The sequence below is a fragment of the Alexandromys fortis genome, unplaced genomic scaffold (genome assembly GCF_014885135.2).
Source record: "Alexandromys fortis isolate MF-2015 unplaced genomic scaffold, M_Fortis_MF-2015_v1.1 scaffold_74, whole genome shotgun sequence".
Taxonomy (NCBI): domain Eukaryota; kingdom Metazoa; phylum Chordata; class Mammalia; order Rodentia; family Cricetidae; genus Alexandromys; species Alexandromys fortis.
In genome coordinates this window covers 3,797,958-3,825,523 of record NW_026068008.1, presented here as the reverse complement: position 1 = coordinate 3,825,523, position 27,566 = coordinate 3,797,958, and the positions used below count along the sequence as shown (strand labels likewise).

General features: G+C 44.0%; 2 protein-coding genes and 2 long non-coding RNA genes across 8 annotated transcripts in view; 1 reads left to right on the top strand and 3 right to left on the bottom strand.

Moving 5' to 3' along the window:
- LOC126513379 (uncharacterized) overlaps positions 1-27,566 on the bottom strand; it is a 1,096,546-nt gene that overhangs the window by 235,495 nt on the left and 833,485 nt on the right. The window lies entirely within an intron of this gene.
- The window catches only part of Znf704 (zinc finger protein 704), a 189,138-nt gene that overhangs the window by 113,504 nt on the left and 48,068 nt on the right, over positions 1-27,566 (top strand). The window lies entirely within an intron of this gene.
- On the bottom strand, positions 1,234-7,226 carry LOC126513383 (uncharacterized). Of its 2 annotated transcripts, XR_007595320.1 has the most exons (4): positions 6,637-7,226; positions 5,969-6,132; positions 4,043-4,561; positions 1,234-2,109 (listed from the first exon to the last, which is right to left on the bottom strand). It is a non-coding gene; the product is annotated as an uncharacterized lncRNA (long non-coding RNA). The 2 variants fall into 2 exon arrangements; XR_007595319.1 differs by lacking the exon at positions 4,043-4,561.
- LOC126513374 (60S ribosomal protein L21) lies at positions 12,448-13,026 on the bottom strand. Its single transcript, XM_050161734.1, has one exon. It carries the CDS (start codon positions 12,975-12,977, stop codon positions 12,495-12,497), a length of 483 nt encoding a protein of 160 aa, XP_050017691.1. The 5' UTR covers positions 12,978-13,026; the 3' UTR covers positions 12,448-12,494.

Here is a 27,566-nt window from a genome sequence, read left to right as displayed (position 1 = left end):
TGGCTGCTGAGGTGGCTGCACACATGGTCTTGTGGTATGTACAGAAGATGTCTGTGGTGTGGGGCAGGGACTTCTCCAATAAAGAGGTTATGGCCTCAAGAGGAAGTATCCATGAGAGATGATGAAAACTCAGAATGCAATAAAGACTAGGTTATTTCTGAGGCAGAATCAATAGAGCTTTGGATTGGCTGCGTGTACAGAGTAAAGATGAGGAAGGAGCCTAGGCTCCCCAGTGGCTGTTCTCTGCTTCTATAAAACTGTTGGATGAAGGTTTTCAAAAGGTATGGACAACAGTTGGACAGAGAGCATTCCAAGTTCATGCCACAACAAGTAATGAAGTGACGGGGCGGAGAATAAAGTAGAAAGCATAGAGGGGAGGGTCTTGGATAGCGTCGTCTTGCAGATCCCATCATGAGAAGAATAAAGACATGCAGTAGGATGTCTTTAAACCCAGCTCCAGCTTGGAAAAAGAAGAGAGAGTCATTACAGCCACCTCATCATTCTGTGTCAGGATGTGTTCGTAAACAGGACAACTCCTTGTTGTTAGTGACACCGTTTGGACTGAATATCTCATCTGCAGCCTCATCTGACCACTTCCTTCCCATTTCACAGGATTTCATAAAGACTCACTGAAAATACTAGAGAACTATACTTTGAGAAATAACTAGAGAAGATACTTTGAGTTGTAGGGAAAGAAAACTGAGAAAAATCCCAGTACACCCAGGTTATTATTGATGACAGCACACTGCTCAAAAGTAGTTCTTTCCAAGGCTCTTGTTTACATTTGTATTTGAGTTTAAAATAGTCGTGACTGCAAGATATCTGGTGGAGTGCTTGTTGTGCAATACGAGGACCCAAGTTTGGTTCCCCAGAACCCGCGTCAAAAGCTCGTCCTGTCGGCAGGCAGCAGGGAGTGGACACAGGCAGATCTCTGGTGCTCGCTGAGCAGTTAGGTGGGCAGAGGCAGCAGGCCACAGCTCCCAGTGTAAAGACCACCTCAAAAATAAATAAACAAAAACAAAAGCAGACGGTTGACCTACACACGAATATACTGGCACTTGTGAACTCATGTGCCTACAGAAAATAAGGAAACCCTGTTAATATTCTGACGATTTACCTCTTTAAAAAAACTTTGCTAATGAGCTGATTAAACTGACCAGGCAGATGTGTATCATGGTTTTGCAGATGATAGGATTTTAATAATAGTAGTTTTGGAGACTTTAAGGCAGAAAGGGTGTGTAGGGTATTGTTTATTCTACAGAATTTGCTTGGTTGGTTTGGTTACAAAAGCATGGTAAGCTGTTTTATATATTGTGAAAATTATTATCATTTAAACCAGTAGAATTTTGTTTTACCCTAGGTCTCTGGTTCTTGGTCCCCCAAGCAGCGTTGGGCATGGATCTCATCATGTGAGAATAGGCCTTAGCTCAAATCCAGGTATTAGTTGGTTACTTCCACAGTCTTTGTGCCTCCGCTGACCTAGCATGTCTTGCAGGTAGCATTTTATCTTTTCTTCCTAGTGGAGGATGTGAGGCCTGGGGAAATCTAGAGCTCTTCCTACTCTCGGCTTAAGGGCGAATGGGAGTAGTCCAAGTTTAGAAGTCCTCACCTTAGTCATGACCTTGGCGTGGAGCTTGGAGAATAGTAGAGAACGGGAAAGATGAGAGCTGGCCTCCAAGGGAGGAAGTGAAGCCCAGTACAGGGGATGTGGTTCCAGTTGTTTTCAAGGAGGCAGTGATGCCCAGGGAAATGTATGGATCTGACCTTGAATTTAAACCCTGGCTTTGCCATTTAATAACTCTGTGACCTTGGACAAATTAACATCTTACAGTTCTTGGCTTTTCTCGTGATGTCCCTATGAGAACTGAATGAGGCTTGTAGACAGTCAATCCAAGCACTGCATCCCTTCAGTCTTGGTTCTTTCCATTTTAGAGAAGCTAAATGATGCCCTGAGGTTACACAATTGCTTACGTGAAAGCAGGCCAGGGATGGAGAGCAAATTCGTGTCGGTCTGAAGTGTGCTCATCTCTTGTTGCTTAGTAGCCTCCTGTGGCTGCCGCTGAGACCTGTGCCCTCCCGGCACATTTCCCGAGAACCCGGTGATAAACCCTGTTAAACATCCGTGAATTAGCTGAAGTCCTTGGTGACAAGGAAGAGAATGCTCTTCAGAAAGATCGGTAGGAACACGAATCCCTTCTGAGCGTGCATGACAGGCTCCAAATCTGCTGGTTACCAGGAGAGAATGTTAAGGCTTTGTCCTAGCTCTTCCTGATAATTGACCTGTGTCACATTTGAAAAGAGTAGCCTGCCATTGTCACAGCGTAGTCACTAACAGCTCTTTGGGCACTACTCTGTGGCCGTTGTTACTTTGGTCTGTTTCCCGGAAGCGTGTCAGATTGTTTTGATGCCCTCACAAGAAGCGCAGGAGGGAGATTTGGATAATCGTGCCATCCCCGACTAATGACTTCCACTGGGGATTTTAAACCTCTGTAAATTAGTACCCAGTTGCAACCAGCAAAAATATATAGTGTGCTCACGCTATGCAAGAAGCGAATTAAGTCACTACAGAACAAAGATGAAGACAGCACGTCTCAGCCCACCAGAAGTTCACAGTTGGGGGAAGCAGATCAGTCACGTAAAAGGGAACCTACAGTACAGATTTTTATGAGGTTCTGTTATCCAATAGCTCAGTAGTACAAGGTGTCAGACCACCCCAAACTTAACAGATTAACACAAAGCTTTTGTGACCCCTTGTTCTCATGCAGGCTAACCCTAGGTCAGCTGATTTACACTGGACCTGGCAGGGCTGGCCCACACTGTAGCTGGGTTCAGGTTTCTGTCACATGACTGGCATGTGCCTCGGATCAGCTAGCTAGTCAATTCATCGTGTTCTTTTCATAATGGACAGAAATGCAAAACAGACAGACACACATGCTGTTGTCCCAAGGCCTGACCACAGGACAGCGGCCCCCGATTGCATCTACCGTGTTCCCTGATGCTCCGACAGCATGTTGGGGGTGACCCTCTACTTCCAAAGGGAGACACAGTTCCAGCACACAGAATAGGACGCTAGGGAGACCTAGGCAGTGGTGTCACCAAAGGTCAGAATGTTGCGTGGCATAATACAGAGATGAATTCATTCTTGTAGGGGAATCTGTTAGCTTCTGGAGAACGTGATATTTGAGCTAACCTTGGATGATCTCAGTAATACAAGCTGGGGCTTTTTTCCAGAAGAGCAAATGCAACAAAGAGAATCCCAAACAATACTTCCATGAGGTGATGGAAGCTCCCCGTAGGGTTTGAGTGAACTGCTAGGGGTGTTTGGAAGATGGAAGCAAAGCTAGGAACGAACACACTAGCAGTTACTTTAGGGCTTGTTGAATGCTTTGAGACTATCCTAGGGCAACATACAGGTATACACGAACATTTATATGTAAGTAGAACCCCAGTGATAAACCAGGCATTGGTGGCACCACCTTTAATCCCAGCACTCAGAGGGCAGAGGCAGGGGCTTTCCTGTGAGTTTGAGGCTAGCCTGATCTACAGAGTGAGTTCAGCATAGCCAGGGCTACACAAAGAAACCCTATCTCAAAAACCTAAAGGATAAAAAATAAATTATTTAAAAACTGGTAAATGAGAGGAAACAGCTTAACAACTTGTGAGTGGCCTTGGCTACACACCAAGGAGGTTAGACACTTGGGTAATATGGAGTCACAAACAACTTCTAGTTTAGAAATGGAGAAGCCATGAAAATGAAATCTTATAGGAGACAGCTGGAAGAGGTGATTAAGAGATAAAAAACTTAGGAGGCAGTGCCAGCTACACAGCCGTTAGCTATTGCAATAGGAAACCACACCACAAAAGACCACAGAAGACAGGGAAAGATGGGAAGAACTGGTCCAGCTGGCAAAGGGGACGGAGAAGAGCCCAAGGGACTGGAGCACTTTGTCAGGTCATAATGCCCTCAGAAGTGTGTGCCCCTGTTTTCAGTTATAGTTAATAAAATGGAGTACTAGAATCAGTAACAAAGCATAAACCTTACCCCAGCCCTGTACACCACTTCACCCCGCTTAGGAACTCTCAGAAATGTGCGCAGGTTTTCCACCGTGTCCTTGGTGCCTGGTAGAAACTTGTACGTGGCAGGATGGATGGATGCGTAGTTAGAGACGTTATTTATGTGATCCGTACTTCACTGTGTGTTAGTGGTGCTATGAGCTTACAGAGCTGAGTAAGTCCTCACCATTAGTCTTAGACCTGTTGTCATGACAACTGCTATAGAGTCATGGGTAGAATGTCATTGAACCGAGACATTCCACACATACATTTCTCCATTAGCGACCTTGTCAGAAAGTCCTTAAATGCTGGGCTATTTTAAGAGCACAGAGCGCCTTTGCGATTCTGAACTGCAATGTGGTAAAGTTTAAGCAGTATTTTAATTGGCCTTTCTTCGTTTTCCCCGAGGCAATAAACCAGGAGCAGAAGCAGCTGATGTGAGGTGAAGAACAAGTGACAAATCTTGCTGGTCACCACTTAGGGACGGTCCCTGCTCTCACAGTCTTCCCTGTAAAATATAATCCACAGCGACTCTGGTACATAAAGGCAAATAGACACTTTAATCCCAGTATGAACAGATTCTTGAGTTGTTGTCTTCAGATTTGGGGAACAAGTATGCAATCGTAAGGATGCAGACAAGTGCCTTAGATTTGGTTATTTTGCTTGAAATTGTTGACTTGTGAGTTAGTGACTCAAAACACTTTATTAGACATCTTTGGGGCATGTTCAGTGTGTGTGTAAACACTTGGCCTATGGGTCTGTACCTGACACCATAGCTTCCTGGTGTGATGCCTATGGTCAGTTTTAGGAGAGGGGACTTTTCTGGATGTTGGCTGCAGTGTGTGTATCTCAGGGAGGGTTTCTTTGGGTGACTCAGGGTTAAGGGGACTGTAACATGAATAATAAAAACTCAGAGACAGATATTGGGGTTCAAGCTGAAGATCAAGCAAAGCAGTCAATCACTAGAGACACTTTTTACCTCTACCAAATCTTCAGACCGAAAGAGGGAGATCCAGGCTCCATGAATCCTCAGACTCCACACTTCACTGAGTTCCTGTCTCTTCCCCTTTATATTCCTCTCTCTGCCCAGCCATATCGCTTCTGTCGCCACCTCCCTAGTGCTGGGATTAAAGATGTGTGACTCCCAAACATGGGGATTAAAGGTGTAAACCTGTTAGCCACGCCTGGATCTGTTTCTGGATTGATCTTGGGTAAGCCAAAGTAACCTTGCACTCACAAAGATTTATCTGCCTCCTGTTTCCCCAGTCCTGGTATTAAAGGTGTGTGCCAACACTGCCTGGCCTGGATGGCTGACTAGTATGGTTGCTTTGCACTCTGATCTTCAGACAAGCTTTATTTATTAAAACACAAGTACTATACCACTATAGGGGCCTAAGGACTGAGGTTCCTTTCATGGAGTTCATTTCTTTGTACGTGACCTGATGCCTTAAAACCTCCTTACAGGAAAGAGGTGAACTTGCGAACAGACTGGGGAGAGACTTTTCCTGGTTGGCATGGGAGAGAATCCTAAAAGGAGCTCCTTGACAGGGAAGTACCCGGGCCTTTGAACTTAGACGCCTGTGGTACTTATAGGTGACATGACTGGGTCTAATGCTCCTCACCCTGGTAGCAATAATGAAGTACAAAAGTGGACGTCGTGGAGGGTCCCTTCCCAGAGACTCCCGGGAGCTTCTGAAACATCCGTGTCCCAGCGCTACCCGAAGTCTCATAGCTAGTAGTCGTATGTGACGCTTCACTGATGGGGATCATGCCATGCAGAAGGCTTTGAAGAGTGGAGGAGTCAGCAACATCTATCCCCACACTTTCCGTGGGCATCAGCCCCTCCATGGCCTCACGTCATCCAAACAGATGGAAAAGTAGTTCTGAAGGTTTGGGAGCATGCAGTCTGACTCACCCAGCACGTTACCCTGTGATTGAACCCTCGCCAAGAATGCTGCCTCCCCACAGCCTTAGCTGAGGTCTGCAGACTGCTCCGTCAGATATCAGCGTCTTGTGCCAGCAGAAGAATAAGATGTTCACTTTCAAGAGCAGGGAAAACATCCACCCCAAACACTCTAGCTGAGGACAAAGGAAAGAATAATACTCATCTTGTGTAGGCCTAAGGCATTGATAGTGATCCTAGGTGGGGTGAAGCAATAAAGTCCTGTTGCCCAGATTTCCCAGAACCCACATGGTGGGAGGAGAGAGCAGGCTCCTGTACGATGTGTGATGACCTCTGCACACATGGCTGGGCACACACACACACACACACACACACACAAACTAAATAAATAAGTGTAGAAACTTTAATGAAATTTTTGCAAATCAGTGATCCTAGATATAGCTGCCTCCCAGAGGGGCGGGGAGTGAATTACCCTTTGCAGCATTGTTGAAATGAGCGGCAGGGCTGCGTCCCGGCACCCGGCCTCCCGCATGGCTAGCTTATGCCCGAAATAATTACACGGAAACTGTATTCTATTAAACACTGCCTGGCCCGGCTAGTTCCAGCTTCTTATTGGCTAGCTCTTACATATTGTTCTAACCCATTTCTAATAATCTGTGTAGCTCCACGAGCTGGCTTACCAGGAAAGATCTTAACCTGCCTCTGTCTGGAGCGGGAGAATCATGGCGACTCCTTGACTAAGCTTCTTTTTCCCAGCATTCTCTTCTGTTTACTCCACCTACCTAATTTTCTGTCCTATGAGGGCTGAGGCAGTTTCTTTATTATTAACCAATGAAAGCAACAGATAAGATACAAGACCCACCTCCATCACAGCATCACCTTGTTTCTGCCCGGCCGCATCAGTACCTGAATACAGAGTACAGTTACTTAGCCTGGGTCTTAATGAGTAATTTAATTTGATGAGTCAGAGTTTTGATTTTTTTTACAGCTGAGAAATATAACCGTGTTCGTTCATCCATTGTTCTTTTTCATCTTAGAAATCACTATTATTGCCAAGGAATCCATTCAGCTGATTAAATCTGACTTCTCTTGGAGACAAATGGGAGAATAGGAAGGCCAGTTATAATAGATTTTTGTTGTTATTGAGCAAAATATTTATATTGAAATGCTACAGTCCAGGCACTGTCCCTTTCTCCCACCACCCATAGACACACACATACACATACACAATAAATAAATGTAGAAACTTCTCCCACCACTTCCCAATAGGCCCAGGATGCTACCCTTTATTCACAGGTAAGGCTTGTTAGTCAAGTGCGAATTTATGGTCAATAGGAAAAATTAAATTTTTGGAGAACTCGGTTTTTGAAGAATACTGCAGATGTGACTACATGAAGCTGGGAAGAGGAAAAAGCCCACACAGTAGGCGACCCAGAGGGTTCACTTCATTAGGGTGGCTGTGAATCAGGTTGGTCCAGGGGTGCCAGGGCTCCTGAGCAGTTGTTAGTGTTACCTGAGAGCCTTAGTCAGCTCATTACTCATGAAAGAATTAAAGTCAGGTCAAACCACAGCAATAAAAACCTCAGTCTAATGGAGACGCACAGTTTGGAGTTTGCCCAGCTGGTTTTTAGTCTTACTTTGGTCCGGTATTTCCTCACTCTGCTCCCTTCCCTGTGTTTATTATATGTTGGAAGTGTGATTTGATTTTTGATTTTGATATTTGATTGATTACCCCTAGAGACTGCATGACTCTCAGAAGAGACTCTGAACTTTGGACTTTTAACAGTGTTGAGACTGATAGACTGAGGGGGGGGCATCTTTTGAGTTTGAACTGAGTGCATTTTTGCAGTATGATTATAGCTACAAGCCCTTGGGATGCAGGGAGTAGAATTTGGTGGTTTGGAAAAAAGTGGCCCCCAAAGTGAGTGTGAGTGTTAGGAGGTGGGGCCTCATTGGAAGAATTGGCTCTGAGGGCTCATGTGTGCAAGTCATACCCATTGAGACGGTTCACTTCCTGTTGCCTTTGGGTTACTAAAGACAGCTGACTTCACTTTCCTTTTAATTAAACAATGTTAGATTTTGGTCATTTGCTTAGGTTAACTTTTTTCAGTGGTTTTTCCTCAGCAACAGTGTGAATTATACTTTTCATGTTCGGAGAATTGACTGACTATAAGATGTTTGGTGGTTTGTTAACTCTCTGACCGTAAACATGTACCTTTCCCATGATCATAAAAATAACTGCAAATTTCCACTCTTAATCACTTGCTTGCTTGATATAAAGAGACTCTGCCTTTAATCTGGGCTGTTTTCATTCTATTACTATGGGAGATTGAAAATATGGCTCTGCCATTAATAATTTTTTCCGTGTCATAAAGCAAAACAAACAAACAAAACAAAACCTCAGTCTATACTAGAATACTCCAAGAGGGACAAACCTCCTGGACACACCCCTCCCACAAAAGCCTGAAAGAGAAAGAAAAGTTTGGATAGTGCAGGATTTGTATTGATTTGCTTATCATTCCTCAAATGTTTGTTGGGTCCTCCATGCTAGCCACTGTTTGGTCTCTAGAGACATGATTGTTGGTGTCCACATCAAGGCAATACAAGTTCAACAAAAGGACTGTCTTCCGGCACATTTCAAATAGGACTTTTTTAAAATGGATTTTTACTGAGCTCTACATTTTTCTCTGCTCCCTTCCCTGCCTCTCCCCTACCCCATTCAACCCTCCCCCCAAGGTCCCCATGCTCCCGATTTACTCAGGATATCTTGTCTTTTTCTACTTCCCATATAGATTGGCACTATGTACATCTCTTAGTGTCCTCATTGTTGTCTACGTTCTCTGGAATTGTGGTTTGTAGGCTGGTTTTCTTTGCTTTATGTTTAAAAACCACCTATGAGTGAGTGCATGTGATAATTGTCTTTCTGTGTCTGAGTTACCTCACTCAAAATAATGTTTTCTAACTCCATCCATTTTCATGCAAGATTGAAGATGTCACTATTTTTTCCTGCTGTGTAGTACTCCATTGTGTAAATGTACCAAATTTTATTTATCAATTCTTTCAGTCGAGGCACATTTAGGTTATTTCCAGGTTCTGGCTATAACAAACAGTGCTGATATGAACATAGTTGAGCACATGTCCTTATGGAACAATTGAGTATCCTTTGGATATATACCCAAAAGTGGTATTACTGGGTCTTGAGGAAGGTTGTTTCCTAATTTTCTGAGAAATCACTACACTGACATCCAAAGGAGCCGTACCAGCTTGCATTCCCACCAGCAATGCAGAAGTGTTTCCTTTACCCCACATCCTTTCCAGCATAAGTTGTCATGAGTGTTTTTGATCTTGGCCATTCTTATAGGTGTAAGATAGAATCCCAGAGTTGTTTCGATTTGCATTTCTCTGATGAATAAGGATGTTGAACATTTCCTTAAGTGTCTTTTAGCCATTTTAGATTCCTCTGTTGAGAGTTCTCTGTTTAGGTCTATACTCCATTTTTTTTTTTTTTATTGGATTATGTGATCTTTTGGTGACCAATTTCTTGAGTTCTTTGTATATTTTGGAGATCAGACTTCTGTCTGATATGGGGTTGGCGAAGATCTTTTTCCATTCTGTAGGCTGTCGTTTTGTCTTGTTGACCATGTCCTTTCCTTTACAGAAGCTTTTCAGTTTCAGAAGTCCCATTTATTAATTGTTTCTCTCAGTGTCTGTGCTGCTGGGGTTATATTTAAGAAGTCGTCTCTTGTGCATTCAAGTGTATTTTCCACTTTCTTTTCTATGAGGTTCAGTGTGGCTGGCTTTATGTTGAGGTCTTTGATCCATTTGGACTTAAGTTTTGTGCGTGGTATTAGATATGTGTAACACCCGGTTTAGTGTGCCACTGTACCAAACGCTAGTCGGGCAAGGCCTGGAGATTGAACACAAGACACAGAGAGACCAGGGTCATTCGGAATTCAGACTTGGGGAAGTCCTTATCTACCTAACTGCAGCAGAAGGACACCCCCCCCCCAGGCAGGTGGGAAATTACCATATCAACAATGGAATGAANGCGCCCCAGGAATAAGGGCTGAATGCTTGGTCATGTTGACCAGAAATTGTCCTCAAGATGCGCCCCAGGAATAAGGGCAGACCAGGGCCCTACAGATATGGGTCTATTTTCATTCTTCTACGTGTTGATATTTAGTTATGCCAGCACCACTTGTTAAATATGCTTTCTTTTTTCCATTTGATATTTTTGCTTCTTTGTCAAAAATCAGGTGTTTGAAGATGTGTGGATTGATATCCGAGTCTTCTGTTCGGTTCCATTGGTCCTCCTGTCTGTTCTTATGCCAGTACCAGGCTGTTTTCAGTACTCTTATCTCTGTAGTAGTTTGAAGTCAGGGTTTGTGATGCCTCCAGAAGTTCTTTTATTGTATAGGATTGTTTTGGCTATCCTGGATTTTTTGCTTTTCCATATGAAGTTGAGTACTGTTCTTTCAAGGTCTGTGAAAAATTTTACTGGGATTTTGATGGGCATTGCGTTGAATCTGAGGATTGCTTTTGGTAAGATTGTCATTTTTACTATGTTAATTCTGCCTACCCAAGAGCATGGGAGATCTTTCTACTTTCTGGTGTCTTCTTCAATTTCCTTCTTCAAAGGTTTAAATTTCTTGTCGTACAAGTATCCACTTGTTTGGTTAGAGTTACTCTGAGATATTTTATGCTATTTGTGGCTATTGTGAAGGGTGTTGATTCTCTGATTTCTTCTCCAGCCCTTTTATCATCTGTGTACAGGAGGGCTACTGATTTTTTTTTTTTTTAGTTAATCTTGTATCCTGCTACATTACTGAAAGTGTCTATGAGTTGTAGAAGCTCCTTGGTAGAATTTTTGGAATCACTTATGTAAACTATCATATCTTCGGCAAACCGTAAGAATTTGACTTCTTCTTTTCCAATTTGTATCCCCTTGATCTCCTTTAGGTGTCTTATTGCTCTAGCTAGGACCTCAAGAACTATTTTGAATAGATATGGAGAGAGTGGACAACCTTGTCTTGTTCCTGATTTCAGTGGAATTGCTGGGAGTTTCTCTCGGTTTAGTTTGATATTGGCTGTTGACTTGCTGTATATTGCTTTTATTATGTTTAGGTATGTTCCTTGTATCCCTGCTCTCTCCAAGACCTTTATCATGAAGGGATGTTGTATTTTGTCAAAAGCTTTTTTGGCATCTAATGAGATAATCATGTGGTTTTTATTTTTCAGCTTGTTTATATGGTGGATTACATTGACAGATTTTCATATATTGAACCATCCCTGCATCTCTGAAATGAAGCTGACTTGATCATGGTGGATGATGGTTCTGATGTGTTCTTGGATTCGATTTGTCAGTATTTTATTTAGTATTCTTGCATCAATGTTCATGATTGAGATTGGTCTGTAATTCTCTTTCTTAGTTATGTCTTTCTGTGGTTTGGGTATCAGGATAATTGTAGCCTTATAAAAAGAGTTTGGCAATGTTCTTCTGTTTCTATTGTGTTGAATAATTTGAGGAGTATTGGTATTAGTTCTCCTTTGAAAGTCTTGTAGAATTCTGAGCTGAAACCATCTGGTCCTGGGCTTTTTTTGGTGGGAGATTTTTGATGACTGTATATTTCTTCAGCAGTTATAGATCTGTTTAATTTGCTTGTATGGTCTTGATTTAATCTTGTTAAGTGATATTTATCCAGAAAGTTGTCCATTTCCTTTAATTTTTCCAATTTTTGTGGAGTACAGGTTTTTGAAATATGACGTGATGATTCTCTGTATTTCCTCCATGTCTGTTGTTATGTCCCTCTTTCATTTCTAATATTGTGAATTTGGATATTCTCTCTCTGCCTTTTGGTTAGTTTGGATAAAGGTTTCAGACATCAGATTTTAAATAGGAGTGCCGATGGCTACAACTGTGACTGCTCTAAGAGTAGACTCGCATCCCACAGCTGCCAGTATTTATATGGGAAAAAAGTCATAGCAATGTTAGTAGACCCTCTTTTTAATCTAAGTTTTTATTAATTATTTTAGAATTTCATTATTTTTTTTATTAATTAATTTAGAATTTCTGTTATCATAGTCACATCCATTGCCCCCCCAGATCAACTTCCAACTTCCAGAACCTGTCTCCTGCCATTTGTTTTTGTTTGTTTGTTTGTTTGTTTTTTTAACAAACAAGAAGAAAAAAAGCACAGCAACTACAATGCCTGACTTGGGCTTCCGAAAGCTCAGTGCTCCCCCAATGGTACTGTACCTTCAGCAAGGCCACACCTATTTCCTCAAGATCACACTTGCTAATTCTCCTCAATAATGATGATAATAAGCATTCATATTTATGAACTGTGAACTATTCTTTTTCAAACCCAACATCATCTCTTCCTCTAAAACCCAAAGCAAGACAGATACTGGGTGAAGCCCGGCAGTCATCGCGCAGCGCCTTTCTCAGCAGGACTGAAGGGGTGACCGCCTTGATGGCAGTGTTGGATTTTTTTTTTTTTTTTTTTTATAGTCCAGGTCTTTTATTTCTTTTTTTACATCAGGCCATGAATTCGTAGGGAATGGGCTCCAGCAGCTCAGGCTCCTTCCCATTAGTCCTCACAAAGTGTGCTTCTCTGGGTGGAGCAGGCTGGCGCTTCAGCTGAACCCAGGTGCCCTTCTCTTTGGCTTCCTTTTTCTTCTGGTCGTTCTCTTTCACCCGCTTCAGGAAGCTGTCTCTGCTCTTTGAGTGCTTGATGTGTTCAATCCGCACATTAATTCTCTTGGCAAGAATCTTGCCCTTAACTTGCTTGTTTACAATGATGCCCACAGCATGCTGGGTGACATTGTAGACTCTTCCGGTTTTGCCATGGTAACATTTATGGGGCATTCCTTTTTGAACAGTGCCCATTCCCTTGATGTCTACAATATCCCCCTTCTTGTAGATTCGCATGTACGTGGCCAAAGGAACAACTCCATGTTTCCTAAAGGGCCTAGAGAACATATAGCGAGTGCCCCTCCTCTTTCCCTTTGTGTTTGTCATTTTGGCGAGTTACTGAAAGATGGCTACCCGGCAGTGTTGGATTTAAGGAGGGAGGGCTCCTGGAGTGCAGCCCTCTCTGACGTAAATCGTAAGCAATGATTTGTAGACATGGCCAGCATCTAAGGCACCATGTGGAATCATAATTTAACAGTACTCTTTGAAGTGTTGCCTGACAGTTGACGTCATCCTGCCTGTTGCTTAACTTCTGTACTATCCATCATCTCCATGTCTGCCCCACAACGGCAGGTGCCTGGTCTAATAAGGTACACCAGTCCCTATCTCAGCCATCTGATCGAAGCTGAAATATGCTTTCACTGATAGTGGTGACTGAGAATGCAGAGGTGGAGTGTTGACGCTGCTGAACTTTGGACTTTCGGAAATGACCAAGTGAACCAAAAAGAGGGTATCCAATAGCAGTAAGAGTGCAGCCCATTTGCTGAGCTGCAGTTACCATCTGTAAAAGGGCAGAATGGATGGAAGTCTGTTTAACAGTGACACCTGAGATGTACTTAAGGGACTTTGATGACACAAAACTCATCAGTCAGCAGCTCAGAAAGCAGATATCTGATATCGTTACTAGAAATGAGTCCCTAGTCACAGTTCGTGTCAACAGGAACTGCCCTTGAGCAGGTGGTACTGAGACCGTTGGACATCTATAAACAAATGACAAGGTCTCCTGGGTGGTAAGTCAACATAGATCGAATACCTAAACGTAAAGATGAAACTACCCAACTCCTAGAGCAAATGGTGGCGTATATTTATTGACCTCAGGCTTGCTAGTAGTTTCTTAAACATAGGGCAGAAGCACAAGTGACCACAGGAAAACAGCCGATAAACTTGACTTTATTGAACCCCAAAACTTTAATACAGTAAAGGGTACAATGAAGAAAATGAAGACAGTCTACAGAATGGGAGAATGTATTTGGAGAAAACATTCAGAATATCCCAAAACTCTAATTAAAAAAGAATCCAGTTTTAAGAAATGAGCCAATGATTTGATTTTCCATTAAAAATAGGCAAGCATAAATTAGACACGTGAGGATGTTCAGCATCGTTAGTCATCAGGACAGTGCAAGTAAGAGCGGCTGTGACGACAAGATGGACAGATGTGGAAAAGGGGGTGGGGAGGGGACAGGAACCCTCCTGAGCATTTCTGGGACTTGTAGCTGCTGTGGAAAGTGTTGGACATTTCTTCTAAAGATTGAACTTATAATCACTCTGTGATCCAGCAATTCTACTTACTTAGGCTCACAGAACAATTTCTATGTATTCATGAAGTAGAAGCAGATCAGATGCCCCGCCCTCTGATAAGTGGGCAAGCACAGTGTGGCAGTCGTGCAGTGGAGCAGTGTTTGTCCATAGTGAAGTGAAGGACTGACACTTGCTTCAGTACAGTGAACCCCAGAAGCACTGTGATAATGGAGGGAATTGATTGCAAGTTCATTTATGTGAAATGTTCAGAATAGGCAAATCTGCAGGCAGCAAATGGACCGTGGTGGCAGAGGCTGGAGGATGGACAGTCTTCCTGGGATGATTGCTGGCAGTGTTGGAAGAGGAGACAGTGGCAGCACCCTATTACCTGTTACAGTATACTCAAACCACTGAACTTTACACTCTGAAAGCATAATTTTTTGTCTATGTAAGTTTTATGTATATTTCAATAAACTTATTAAAAAGAAAACTTAAATCATAATGCTCTCTCTCTCTCTCTCTCTCTCTCTCTCTCTCTCACACACACACACACACACACACACACACATACACGCACACCTTGCACAGAGTCCCCTCCATAGATCCTAGGTCCTGACGTGCCAGCAATACTGGGGTCCATCCTGTGTGTAAGAGAGAGGAAACTAGAGCTTATTCCCCCATGGAAATACAGCATGAGTATTAGACGTTTAGGCTGTTCACACAAAACAAAGTGTAAGGGGCAATTAGCCCATTTTTAAAAGAAAATGACTCACAGACATTTGGTTTATCAAACTTAAGAGGCATTTTATGAAAGAGGGGTCTAAGCCATTCTCTCATCCCGGAACATGACTGTGTAAGGAAGGCTGGTATTGTCTCTGTGCAGAGAACTTTCTAAGCATTGGATCATCCCAAGAAAAGAGGAACCTCCCTGGGAATAGTGGGAGAAAAGCTCCCTGGTGCTGGTGGGAACAGGTGGAAGGTTCCAGTGGCTTCCACTGCTGAATTGATTTCCATAGTGATTGGTGACTTGCTAGTTCTTTGTTCAGTGAGTTCTGTCATTTCATCCTAGGAAACTCTTCTAGCTTCTAACTCCCACTCAGCTCTCCTGCACGCCTCTACCTTCAGGACTCCTGTGTTTCATAACCTTGAGCTTTCCCACAGTAAAATACATCAACATTTTTGTCATTTATTTATTTATTTACTTTTTTCTTTTCAAGACAGGGTTTCTCTGTAGCGTTGAAGCCTGTCCTGGAACTCTTGCAGACCAGGCTGGCCTCAGACTCACAAAGATCCACATTTATCCCAAACGACTATAGCACATGAAGCAAGCCTGTTTGCGTTAGCAGAAGTCATGTAATTTATGTTGTGCTCTAGGGTCTCACTCTTTTAATTTCTCCAGAAAAAAAAAGTAATAAATCTGAGCCTCAATACTTAGTACTATCCCTGGACACATTCCTTACACGGCAGGCAACACTGGTGTCTGCCCCTTAGCCCCAGACCACCACTCCCCTTTTGTAAATAAAATTTCTAATTTTATTTAATTTTATTTTCTTTGGTGATTTCACATATGTGTATAATACATTCTAATTAGTCTTTCTCCCATCCTTTATTTCCTCCTCTCCTTCTTGCCCCCCACCAGCTCCTTTTCTACATCCATGACTTTTAGTTTTGTTTTATGATCTGTTCGTTTATCCAGGGTCATCTGTGTGGCCATTGGATTAGAACTAGCCCTGGAAGGTTGGTGGTGTCACCTGTAGGTACACACTGAAGGCAGTGAACCTCCCCTTCCTGAATCGTTCCACAGGGCGGGGAGGGGCCCCTTGAAGTCTCTTCTATCTGTGCCGGCTGTGACAGGCTCGTTCCTGTGCAAACCCAGGACGGGCATCCACAGTTGCTGACTTTATAGTTACAATGGCTGTCTTGCCTTGCCTTTCCACCACTCTTCATTCTAGAGTAAGAACATGAGCACTCTTCCGCAGCGTTTCCTGAACCTTAGGGTAGTTTTGTAGTTCGATAAGAATGGCTCCCATAGACTCATGGACTTGAGTACTTAGTCGTTAGTGAGTGGCATTTGAGAAGGATTGGAAGATCAGGAGGTATGGCATTGTTGGAGGAAGTGTGTCACTGGGGTGAGCTTTAAGGAACAGTAACTGAGGCTACATCCTGGTACACACACACACACACACACACACACACACACACACCACAGCCTGGCCCGGGCTTTTGCAACCAGAAGCATATGGACTTGCTTCATGTGCTGTAGTTGTTTGGGATATTGCACATGTGGATGAAGAGGAAACAGTAAAGGTGATGACTTCCATCAACCCCTCTTCTCTGTTAGAGCCACTTTTTAATTGATAGTGCCAGACAGCAGCAGTTCTTTATTATGGGAAATAATAAAGGTTTTGTCATATAAAATAATAATGAAGAAACCCATTATAAATGACAAGCCAGGTGTAAAAACCAAATTAGGAAAGGAAACTGTACACATATAGCATATAGATGTTGTACACATACAGCATATGATGATGTACACATACCGCATATAGATGTTGTACATACAGCATATACATGTTTTAGAATATAGCATATACATGTTATACACATATAGCATGTAGATGTACACATACAGCATATAGACATACACATACAGCATATGATGTTGTACACGTACAGCATATAGATGTACACATACAGCGTATAGATGTACACATACAGCATATGATGTTATATACGTACAGCATATAGATGTTGTACACATACAGCGTATGATGATGTACACATACAGCGTTTAGATGTTATATACGTACAGCATATAGATGTTGTACACATACAGCATATAGATGTTGTATCTCCTTTCAGTGGACTGACTGCCTGAAACTGATTCATGTTTATGTTGACAACCACAGACAAATGCTCCACTAAACCCCTCTCTCTAGTGAACGGTGGGGAATCAGAGCCCCATAACTGAACAGAGTGTTGAGTGGATTACCATCAACTTACCCCTAAACACATCTATAGTATTAGTTTTAGTCACTGTTCTGCTACTCTGAGGAGACACCATGACCAAGGCCACTCTTAAAAAAAGAAAGCATTTAACTGGGGACGTGTCACTGGCATCCAGTCTCTGAGAAGTGCTGTCACTGTCTGCTAAGGGCCACTCAGCAGCATGTCTGGAGTCACACACAACCTGACACTTGCCAAGCTTCCTTCCCTAGCACATTGGTGAAAGCATTGTCCTCATGTATGCTGTGTAACAAAATGCCACAAGTTGGTGGCTCACACAGTATGCCCTCACTCTGTTCTCCTAAAGGCTAAAGTCCAAGATCCAGGTGCTGGCAAACTTGGTTCTTGGTGGGTCCTTCTTCTAGCTTGCCGATGGCCATCTCTGCAAGGCTGAGAAAAGACTCTGGTTTTCTTCCTTTTCTGACAATGGCACAATCTACCATATAGGCGGCTATATTCTCATGACCTCACCTCGAACTGCTCAGCTTCTAAACACCACCTCCAGATATTGTTACCTTGGGTGCTAGGGCTAACTGATGAGTCTTGAAGAGGTTAATCCATTCAGTCTATCACAAATAGACCTGGTGTCAAAGTGCCTGGATGCAGTCCAAGCTTCATCACCCACTGCACCCCTCTGGTCTCGGTTTCCTCCTCTAACAATGGGGTTACTACTATTGTGGACCTCATGGGTTCTCAGATTGACCAAGTTCATGAACAGCGGCTCCCCAAGGCTAGAACCTGTGATTGAAACAGAAACTGAAGTATATAAGTCCTCACTCTTCGACTTTCCTGAGGAGAGAGGTTACGCCCTGGGTTTGAGCAGCTTAGCAAAGGCAATTCCAATCACCTTTTGGAGTGGCCCTCATGGTGTCTGAAATAGAACGTGAGGGTCCTTGCAGGCATCACAATCGGCAGGGAAACTATCAGGTCTTCACAACTTTAGCTGGTGCTGGGTCAAAAACTTCTGGAGTCTGATGGAGTGGTTTTTTTCTTCCGCATTTAAACACAGTAGAACTTTGGGGTGAAGAAGTTTCCCACACAGCACGGCTACATCGGAATGTGCATCTCTTTCGAGAGCACCTGTGACCTTTCCCACAAGGATGGGTTCATATTGACCCTGAGAGCCATAAGGATGGGTTCTGTGGACTGAGAGACAAAGCTCAGGATTAGTGCCTAAGCAATGCTCTGGATTTGGGGAAATCTGGGTGAGGGCTGGCTCCACAGACTAGCAGAAGAGCAACCCAGCATCCACTCCAGCCTTCTGGTGAGCAGAAGCCATTTCCTTGCCTTGCTGAAAAAGTCCTATGTGTGACAATTCTGGTTTCTCTAATGCTTCCTGTAAACTGTGCCCAAATCCTAAACTGGGTGGTGGTGGTGCTTGCCTTTAATCCCCGCATTTAGGAGGCAAAGGCAGGCAGATCTCTGTAAGTTCGAGGCCAGCCTGGGCTACAGAGTGAGTTCCAGGATAAACAGAGCTACACAGCGAAACCCTGTCTGGAGGGGGGGAGGGTCCTAAATCCATGACCTTCTCTGCCACGAAAGGTGGGAAACCTAGGTGTCCTAGATAGGGCTCTAGTTCTGTCATCAAACACCATGACCAAAAGCAACTGGGGGAGGGAAGAGCTTATTTCACTTGCTTATCCTGAAGCATAACCATTGAGAAAAGCCATGGCACAAACTCAAACCAGACGGGACCATAAAGGCAGGGCTGATGCAGAGGCCATGAAGCTAGCTGCTAATCCCCAGAGCTTGCTTATCCTGCTTTCTTATAGCACCCAGGACCACATGAGCTGGGTTTTCCCATATCACTAATTAAAATTATGCATGGGCTGCCTACAGCCTGACCTTATGGAGGGAGGTGTTTCTCTATTGAGGTTCCCTCCTCTGAGATGACTATAACTTGTATCAGGTTGACATAAAAGCTAGGCATCACAGTAGGCCTGGTCAGGAAAGACACGGAACCACCCCCCCACCAAAAAAAAAAAAAAAAAACTTTCCCTCGAGGTGTATCTCAGAAAAGCTGAGGCCAGTATCCCACCTGAGAATTCCTGAGATTTATGTTAAGTTGCTAAAGTCCTAGTGGTAAAATTACTTGTTCAGCAAAGGAACTAGCACCTTTGGAAAGAGTGGCGGTGCCAGCCTGTGTCTCCTGGGTTCATAGCCACAAGTCCATACTTTCCCTGCGCTTCTCGCTCAAGGACTTAGCTAAGCAAGGCCGCTGGAGCCAGCCCATTTGGACACTGTAGGCTCCTGCAGCCAGCTGGCCTTGCTCAGTGTGCACAGAGGTCAAACTCCTCAGAGGACCCTCCCCCTCCCCGCCTGCTGGGAAGGGAGCCTCCATCCTTCGTGGGCATTTAAATTCATCACGCTGTCTTTCACAGAACTGACTCCATCTTGTGTTTGTTCTTGGAGAAGTCAAACTGACTTTCTCCCTCTGAACATGCCGTCCGTCCGTGTGCAGATGAACCCACATAGAAATAGCACAGCACACAGGAAAAGGAAGGCTAATGGAGTTCGCCATTTGGTCGCATTTAAAAGCATTTTTTCCTCCATGTTTTAATGATCATTTGAAGTAGCTCATTTTCCCATCAAATTTTAGACAGAGCCAGCTTCTGTCATCTTTCCGCCATCTCATAGATGCATAGGTCCACTGGAGGTGTGTGGAGAGCCTTCCTGAGGCTGAGCATGTAAAAGACAACAGCGAGTACTGAGCTTCATACTAATAGAGGCCTGTTTGCATCCCAGATATCCGGAACTTTCTAATAGCATAGAATTGGAGCAGGCAAGCTCAGTATGGTTTAATCCACATACCTACAGGAAGTCCTCCTCCTGCTTTCGCAATGTCATGATATACAGCAACTGCGATGTCATAACAACCTGAGTGAAAGAGTGTCAGCATTGGGGGAAATAACGTGGTACCTGAGAGCCATCCAGCTATTCCTAGTGATGCCTTTTATATTAAACATTCATTCTGGCCTCCTATGCCCACAAGCCACATGGATTGTTTTCAGGGGAAATAGGAAACAGCTGTGATATGATGCTTCCCGCTTCCTAGGCTGTGGCCTTCACTGGCTTTCACCTAAGCCGTTTTAGCCTTACTAACCTGTATTCACCACCCGCCTCTTAATACAGGGAACTGATACAGTCTGGCCTGTGGCCTCCTGGCCTAGGGCCATTCAGCCATGTTACTAATCTACTGCTGTGTCCAGCTATAACCTTTGCATTGTGTTTCTGATGGCATCAGATTCGTCTGCCGTTTGCTCTGGGGAAGTCAGGCGCCTTTGGTGGGAGTGATTTTGTAGCGCTCAGTTGGTGCTGTTCTGATCAAGTATGAAGAGTGATAGAAATACCGCTTTTAGGAATAAAGTACATATATATTCTGCTCAAATTGACTGGCTGTCAAAAACTGGCTATATGAATTCCTGTAATGTGTGTTAGTAACATGGTTCAAATTTAAACAAAAGACACAGAAAATAGATCCAGTAATAAGAGTGCATGAAAATCCTGCAGAGCCAAGCGAGTGTTTCCCTGGGTGGGGACATTCAAGTGCCAATGTGAGTGAGCATTGGTAACCGTGGTGGGCAGTCCAGGTGGACTGAGGCCTTGAGCTTTACCAATGGGGAGCAATCTTCAGTAATAATTCAGACCTTAGAAAAGACCTTAGAAAAGAGAACAACTGTTGGGCTCTGCCTCCTCCAGGGTCTCTGTTGCTATGCTAAAATGTCATTACCTAAGGGCAACTTGGGGAGGAAAAGGTTTATTTCAGTTTACAGCTCTCAGGTCAGGTTCCACCATTGAAGGAAGTCAAGACAGGAAGCCAGAGGCAGGAAAGATGCAGGGGCCAAGGTGTGTGCTGTTTACTGACTTGGTCGGTCTGCTTTCTTATAGCACCAGGGGCCACCAGCCCAGGGTTAGGGCTGTCACAGGAATCAGTCATCAAGCAAGAAAACGCCTCCCAGGCTTGCCCACAAGATCTGATCTGGTAAAGGCAGTTTGTTCTTTCAACGGAGGCTCCCCCTTTCCAGATGACTCTAGCTTATGTTGTATTGACATAAAACTATCCAGCACGGGCTCATTGGTCTCAAACTCAAGGTAAACATTTCAATGAGCACAGCTAATCAGGTTGAGGGGCTGGAAAGATGGCTCGGTCAGTAAAGTGCTTGCCTTGTAAGTTTGAGAACCAGACTTTGATTCCCAGAACCCATGGGGAATGCCAGAGGTGGTGGCGGTCACGCATAAGCCCAGTACTGGGGACGTGGAGATGAGTCCCCCGGTGCGACACTTGAACTTTCATGTGCTATCTATGGCCCACGTGCTGTATGGGCCTTGGGTTTACTGGCAGCCACCTAGGAAGCTCCAGATCAGAGAAAAGGTGGATGGCTCCTGAGGAATGACTCTCATGCTGGCCTGCAGTCTCCCAGTGCACATATAATACACGTGTGTGCACTCATAAACATGTACCAACACACACACAAAACACATGAAAATAATCAGGTTCAACCTTATGAAATTGGCATAGATCTATATAGATAGAGATTATTAAATATTGGCAATTTCATATGGTCCAACCAAATAGCAGAAATCAAGGTATTTGTGGTAGGGTTTGTGAGTACAGGAGGTAAGCTGAAATCTAGTCATTCAAATACTCTTTATGTCCTCTTCCCTGTGTCCCTTGCTCCTGGGTGTTTACGTGGAAGAACCATCCTTTTGTTCTCGTGAGTCTGCACATGCTCTCCCTGAGGGAGACCGAGAATGTGGGCTCTCTTTCCATCCCACTGACAGTTAGTGCAGTAGAGCAGGACAGAACTAGCCACTGGATGTATTTCTTACATTGACCCATTTGTAAAGAGGATTTCTGAAATTTGTTTTGAGGGAAGATTTTTGTAGTTTGAAATTTTCCCTTTTGTCCTCTGTCTAAAACGATTCTGTTGCAGTGTTATTTAATGTAAAGGACATTGCTGTGCCTAAAATAAAGTGTGGCCCTAAAGGATAAAAGGATGATAAGCAGGAGACTACTAAAGGAAAGCTATTGAAATAATTTTAAAAGTGACTACCATCTTTAATCAGGATGTCTGTGGGTTCAAGGCCAGTCTGGTCTACATAGAGATTTCTAGGCCAACCAGAGATACATAGTAATAGCCTGTCTCAAAAAAAAAGAAAAAACACAAAAACCTTCATAATTGGCAGATGGCCTATAATTTAATCTATGTATAGACTTCAACTTTTATATACTATGTTCTCACTAATGTAGACAAAGCCATCTATATGTAAATACAAAATTCTTTTCATTATAAGAAATTTTTTAAATTGAATACAAAAGTCTGAAATGGATTGCCCTTTAGTTCACGTGACTGTTTCAGTCATAGAAACTTATGTGTATGCCTCCAGTTGAAAATGAAGTCATGTCAAGGTGTGATGACATATGCCTGTAATGTGGAATCACTGCTTGGACCAACTGGCCGAGTTTCCTTTAAAAAACAATTCCAAAGTCTGATTCTTAGTAGAACATGGTAGAGACATCAACACACAGTGGCAGTTTACAGTAGTGTGTTTCTAGCGTTCTTGGTTTACAGTCAGCACTATCTGTGACTGCAGAGAAGACACGGTTTTTGAAGATTGTATTATTTCCTTTTTGAAGCCAGATGTGGAAGTTAATTGCCTAAGAGGGATTGATTCCAGCGTATCACCTACCAACCCTCTCCCATCCCTGTTAGAGCCTTGGACTTGTAGCATCAATCTCGCATCCCAGGGCCTGTGAGGGAGTGGAGCCTGCCATTTTGTGTCCAGCTCACGTGGTCACTCTGAAGGGCAGGGCCTCTGTCCCAGTCCCTCCTGATAACTGGGCAGCCAGAGCCACAGAATTGTTTTAGATGGAGTGGGGGCCCCACTAGTGCTCCTGGGATGTGTGTGGGGAGCTTGGTTAGCAAGGACGATTAAAGTCCTCTCTTATAATAGCTGGGAAGATAAATGGCAGGGAGCCGTGGTCAGTTCGCTGCCGCCATAGCAGTTGCTGTCATGGGTGTGTGTGGGGCGGGGAGCAGCAGAAATAAGAACTCCTGTCTTTTTAACTCTGTCTTGGTGGGTTTTGCTGCTGCTCCTGGCTCGTTTTTGTCTTGGGGCAGTGACTTCTTCCATAGTTTTTACACTGACATACCTTTGGCTGGGCTTGTTTTCTCCAGCTTCCTGCATAAAGTAATTATCTCCGTAAACTGTGGCTAGCCGCTCTACATTCGCGGGGCAAAAATGGATTTGAGGCCTCCAGTAGTGACATAAGGAGCCCCACAGTACATCAGGAACATGTGTGAGAGATGGAGTTCGGATGAGTTTTCTCCTCAAGGGTAACTGGGCCATTATTGAGTAGACTGCTAACTTCAGGTTTCCTGAATGATGCAGGGCTCTACCTTCCCACTAGAGTGGACTCTGCTGTCCCTGAATGAATGAAGGCCCTGCTGACAAGGCAGTGCTGTGGGACAGCTGGCTGGCAGCCCAGACAGATAGCAGCCTGGCCAGAGGCAGCCGGGCCAAGAGGTTCCTGGAGAGAGCGGTTCTCTTACATGGACTTTTGAAGACAGCAGGTACATTCCTCAGTGAGGTGGAGAGAAACTAGCAAGGATTTCATCTCAAAGAGTTAAAAAGGAAAATGCTGGCTGTCCCTAAACGATGACAGAAGCAGGAACAGTCATGTTCCAGTATAACAGAGATAGCACAGACTCATGTACGTACAGGATTCAAACGTGTATACAGATACTCAGCACACAACTACAGGACCCTAACTCACACAGACATGTGCACAGAAACATGCACACGTACACATAGGACCCAGACACACGTGGATATGACCCAGATGCAAGCACTGCAAAACACATGACACTAACCCACAGTGACACAGATACACTTACACAGAGGCCCACAAAGTGCATGCTCTCAGAAGACGTTCAGCCTTTGTCATGTTCTCCCGGGTCTTTTCCATCGCAGTGTGTGTAAGTGGTAGCCTGTTGCTTTCCTGTCGGCTTAGTGGCTGCACCTGAATCTATGGCTATTTTAACCACCACCCACCACCCCACAGTCCCTCAGTCAACACCCACCACAGGGTGGGGCTTCAGGTCCCCCCAGCACTGCCCTGCCGTTGCCATCAAATGTAGTTTTTAACTAAATCTCTATCATTCTATTTACCAATAAAGACTTGGGAGTCAAATACTGGGGTGAAAACCTGCTGGCTCAGAGAGGTCAAGAAGTGTTGTAATAGGAGCAGTGGGCTGCTTCCCGCCACCCGGCTAGCTTGACCTTCCTTTTCGTCCAGAGACCCAACAAGAGAGCGTCTCTCCAGCCATCCTGAGTCAAAAGGACTACAATTCTCTAAGTCCTCCTCTGTTTCTTCCTGTGTGCTTCTCTGTCGTTCTGGCTTCTTTGTACTCTCTGTGGCCAATTCTGTCAGCCAGTTCCTGGCTCTGCCCCCTGATCCAAGGTTGATTTTATTAGTGCAGTCTCGGCTTTCACAGTGCGATCAAGTATCCCACAACAGCAGCCCTGGGTTTTGATGACATGTTCACAGAGAACACAGTGTAAGACTGCCCGTGTCCCTGTAAGAGCATGGGAGCTGTAGTCAGAAGCTTCAGACCTACGAAGTGGAAGAGCCTCTGAGGGGTATTGGAGATGCGACTCTGAGCTGTGCTCCGTGAGCTCACTCACGTCAAGAACTCCAGCTAAGCACACACAATTCTTTTCAGGGGATCTGAGACTTTAATCATGTTCTTGCTGACATTCTAGAGTTCACCAGTGGGTCCCTGAGGCTTTGTGAATATAGAAGAATTATCACAGACATTGGAGAAAAATCAATATTACCTAGATAGGCTAGCATTTTTAAAAAAATATTGATTGATTGATTGATCTATTGATTTTAGGGCCAATAGAAAAATACGTGCAGGGGTGATGTGTTTCAAAGCTAAAATCCCCCTTTGCTTTCCACTGAGGAAGTGAAGAAATCACCAAGTCCAACAGGACAGTGGAAGAGTGGATATCCACGGGAGCTTTTTAGATGTTTTGGTTTCTCTTCCTATCACTCCTCAGCAACTGTCACTAGCAGTGTCCCTGGATCCTTCATGAAGAACTTGTCCTAAGAAAGAGGGTTTGTATGTTGAGAGTAGAGAGAGAGACAGAGTGAGCCCTGGCCTATACAGGGGCAGGAGCAAGTGTGTTCAATATATAGTGAGCAGCTGGTAGAAGGGACCTCCTAGTAGTAGTGATGAGCCCATACTAGAGTCAAGGTCTGGGAAGACGGGCCTGGCAACTTGGGCAGGACTGCTAAGCATTGGAAAAAGATCATGTTCTGTGCTTTTGGGGAAAGGGGCTGGAATTGAAAGACTCAGAATACAGAGAGCCGAGGTCTGTCGTGTGAGGTTTAAACTCCATCCTAAAGCAGGAGGGACTCCCAAGAAGGCAATTCTCTGTTCCTGTGGCTGTTAATCCATTGCTCCATTATTTTGGGCAATTTGTGTTTGTAGTGTTCTACAGATGCACACACACATACATTGTTATTGCTCCTGTGCTGAAGGTTCTTGGATAAACCTGCTGCTTAGAAGCTCCTTCCATCTCTGTCCTTCCTTGCTGGCATCCTTCTTGCTTTGTCGATGGTGGCAATGTCCTGTCCTCAGTCCTGTTACCACTTGGATGAACCCAATGGCTATTGGATACATACCCTGCCATTGATCAACCACCTCATCGTGGACCCTGCCGTCTTCCAATGCTTTAGAAATGTGCAGTGATTTCCGAGAGCCATTCTTTTCATGTATTTAATAAAAGTATCCGTTCATCATACGTTAGAAGTGTTTAAAAATGATCTTCAACACAGGTAGTTTCGGAAGTTTTGGTTGATGCTGCCTTGTAGGGATGTGTTTAATTTTTCTGTTGTTTGATCGAGACCACAATTTGTTTCTCTGAGTTTCCCTGTAATCTTAAAAGATTCAGCAGCTAAACGTGTGGCTGGGGAAATAGCTCATTTGGTAAAATGCTTGCCAAGTAATCATATAATATGATTTCCCATTATCCGTGTAAAAAGCCAGGCGTGGTGGCAAGCACTTGTGATCCCAGTGCAGGGAGGCAGAGAAAGGCAGATCTCTGGGGCTCACCAACTATCCAGTCCAGCCTAATGAGCAACTTCTGGGCCCAGCGAGAGACCTAGATCAGAAAACAAAACAAGGTAGACAGTACCTAAGTTAGGAGGCAACGTCTGTCATAGTCACTGTTCTATTGTGAAGGGACATCATGGCCACAGCAACTCTTATGTAGGAAAGCATTTAACTGGTGCTTGCTTTTAGTTCTAGAGGTTTAATTCACTATCGTCATGACAGGATACAGTGTGCAGGCAGACATGGTGCTGGAGAGGGAGCTGATAGTTCTACATCTGAATCCACAGGCAGCAGGAAGAGAAAGCAACCCTGGGCCTGGCTTGAGCTTTTGAAATCTCAAAACCTACCCCAGTGACACACTTTCTCCAACAAGGCTACACCTCCTAATCTTTCTCAAGAAGAACACTCCTTAATGACTGAGCATTCAAATATGGCCTTATGGGTGTAGTAAGGAAGCTGCTTGTTCGTTTCCCGGCTGCCCAGATTCCCGAAATAATCACACAGAAACCATATTCTTTGCAATACTGTTTGGCCAATAGCTTAAGCGTATTTCTGACTAACTCATATCCTAAGCTAACCCATCTCTATTAATCTGTGTATTGCCACATGGCTGAGGCTTACCAGATAAAGTTCTGTCAGGTGTCTGTCTCTGGCTGGGGCTACATTGCTTCTCTAAACTCTGCCTTCCTTTTCCCAGCAGTTTTCCCTGCCTAGCTCTATTCTTTTGTCCTATCACAGGCAAAGACAGCTTTTTTATTAACCAATGGTATTCACAGCATACAGAGAGGCACCTCACATCATATGGGGGCCATTTTTATTCAAACCACTGCAGCATCAATTCTTACAAGATTCCTATAGAAAAAGAAGCTTTTGTGCCTAATCACATGAAGAGTTGTCAGATCTCATTTCCCAAACTCTTAGTAAAACCTTCCTGGATTCTAAAACTGAGCATGGATGCTGTAACATCTTCAAAAGAAAAGATTTCATTTCTAGCTTGTTTCTGGACATTCCTGAGACCCTGAAGCTGCTGAACTCTCAGCGCATGTGTGCCGGGCTCTGGGTTTGAGCCCAACCCTGAAAGCAAGAGAAGTGACTGATTTTAGTCTAGACAGCAGATTTTAGTAGTTTGCCAGGGAAAGAGATTTACACTAATTTAAGAAAGGTATTATTCATCTTTATTTCCAGTTCTTACTACAGAACTTTAATTGTAGGTAGATGGTATTCATGACGCCCTGGGGTGCAGTGCTTCCCCGCGGCTGGTAGAGGA

What these genes read in the sequence shown, in the direction of transcription:
- LOC126513374 (XM_050161734.1), bottom strand. Translation starts at nt 12,977, where the DNA reads ATGACAAACACAAAGGGAAAGAGGAGGGGCACTCGCTATATGTTCTCT.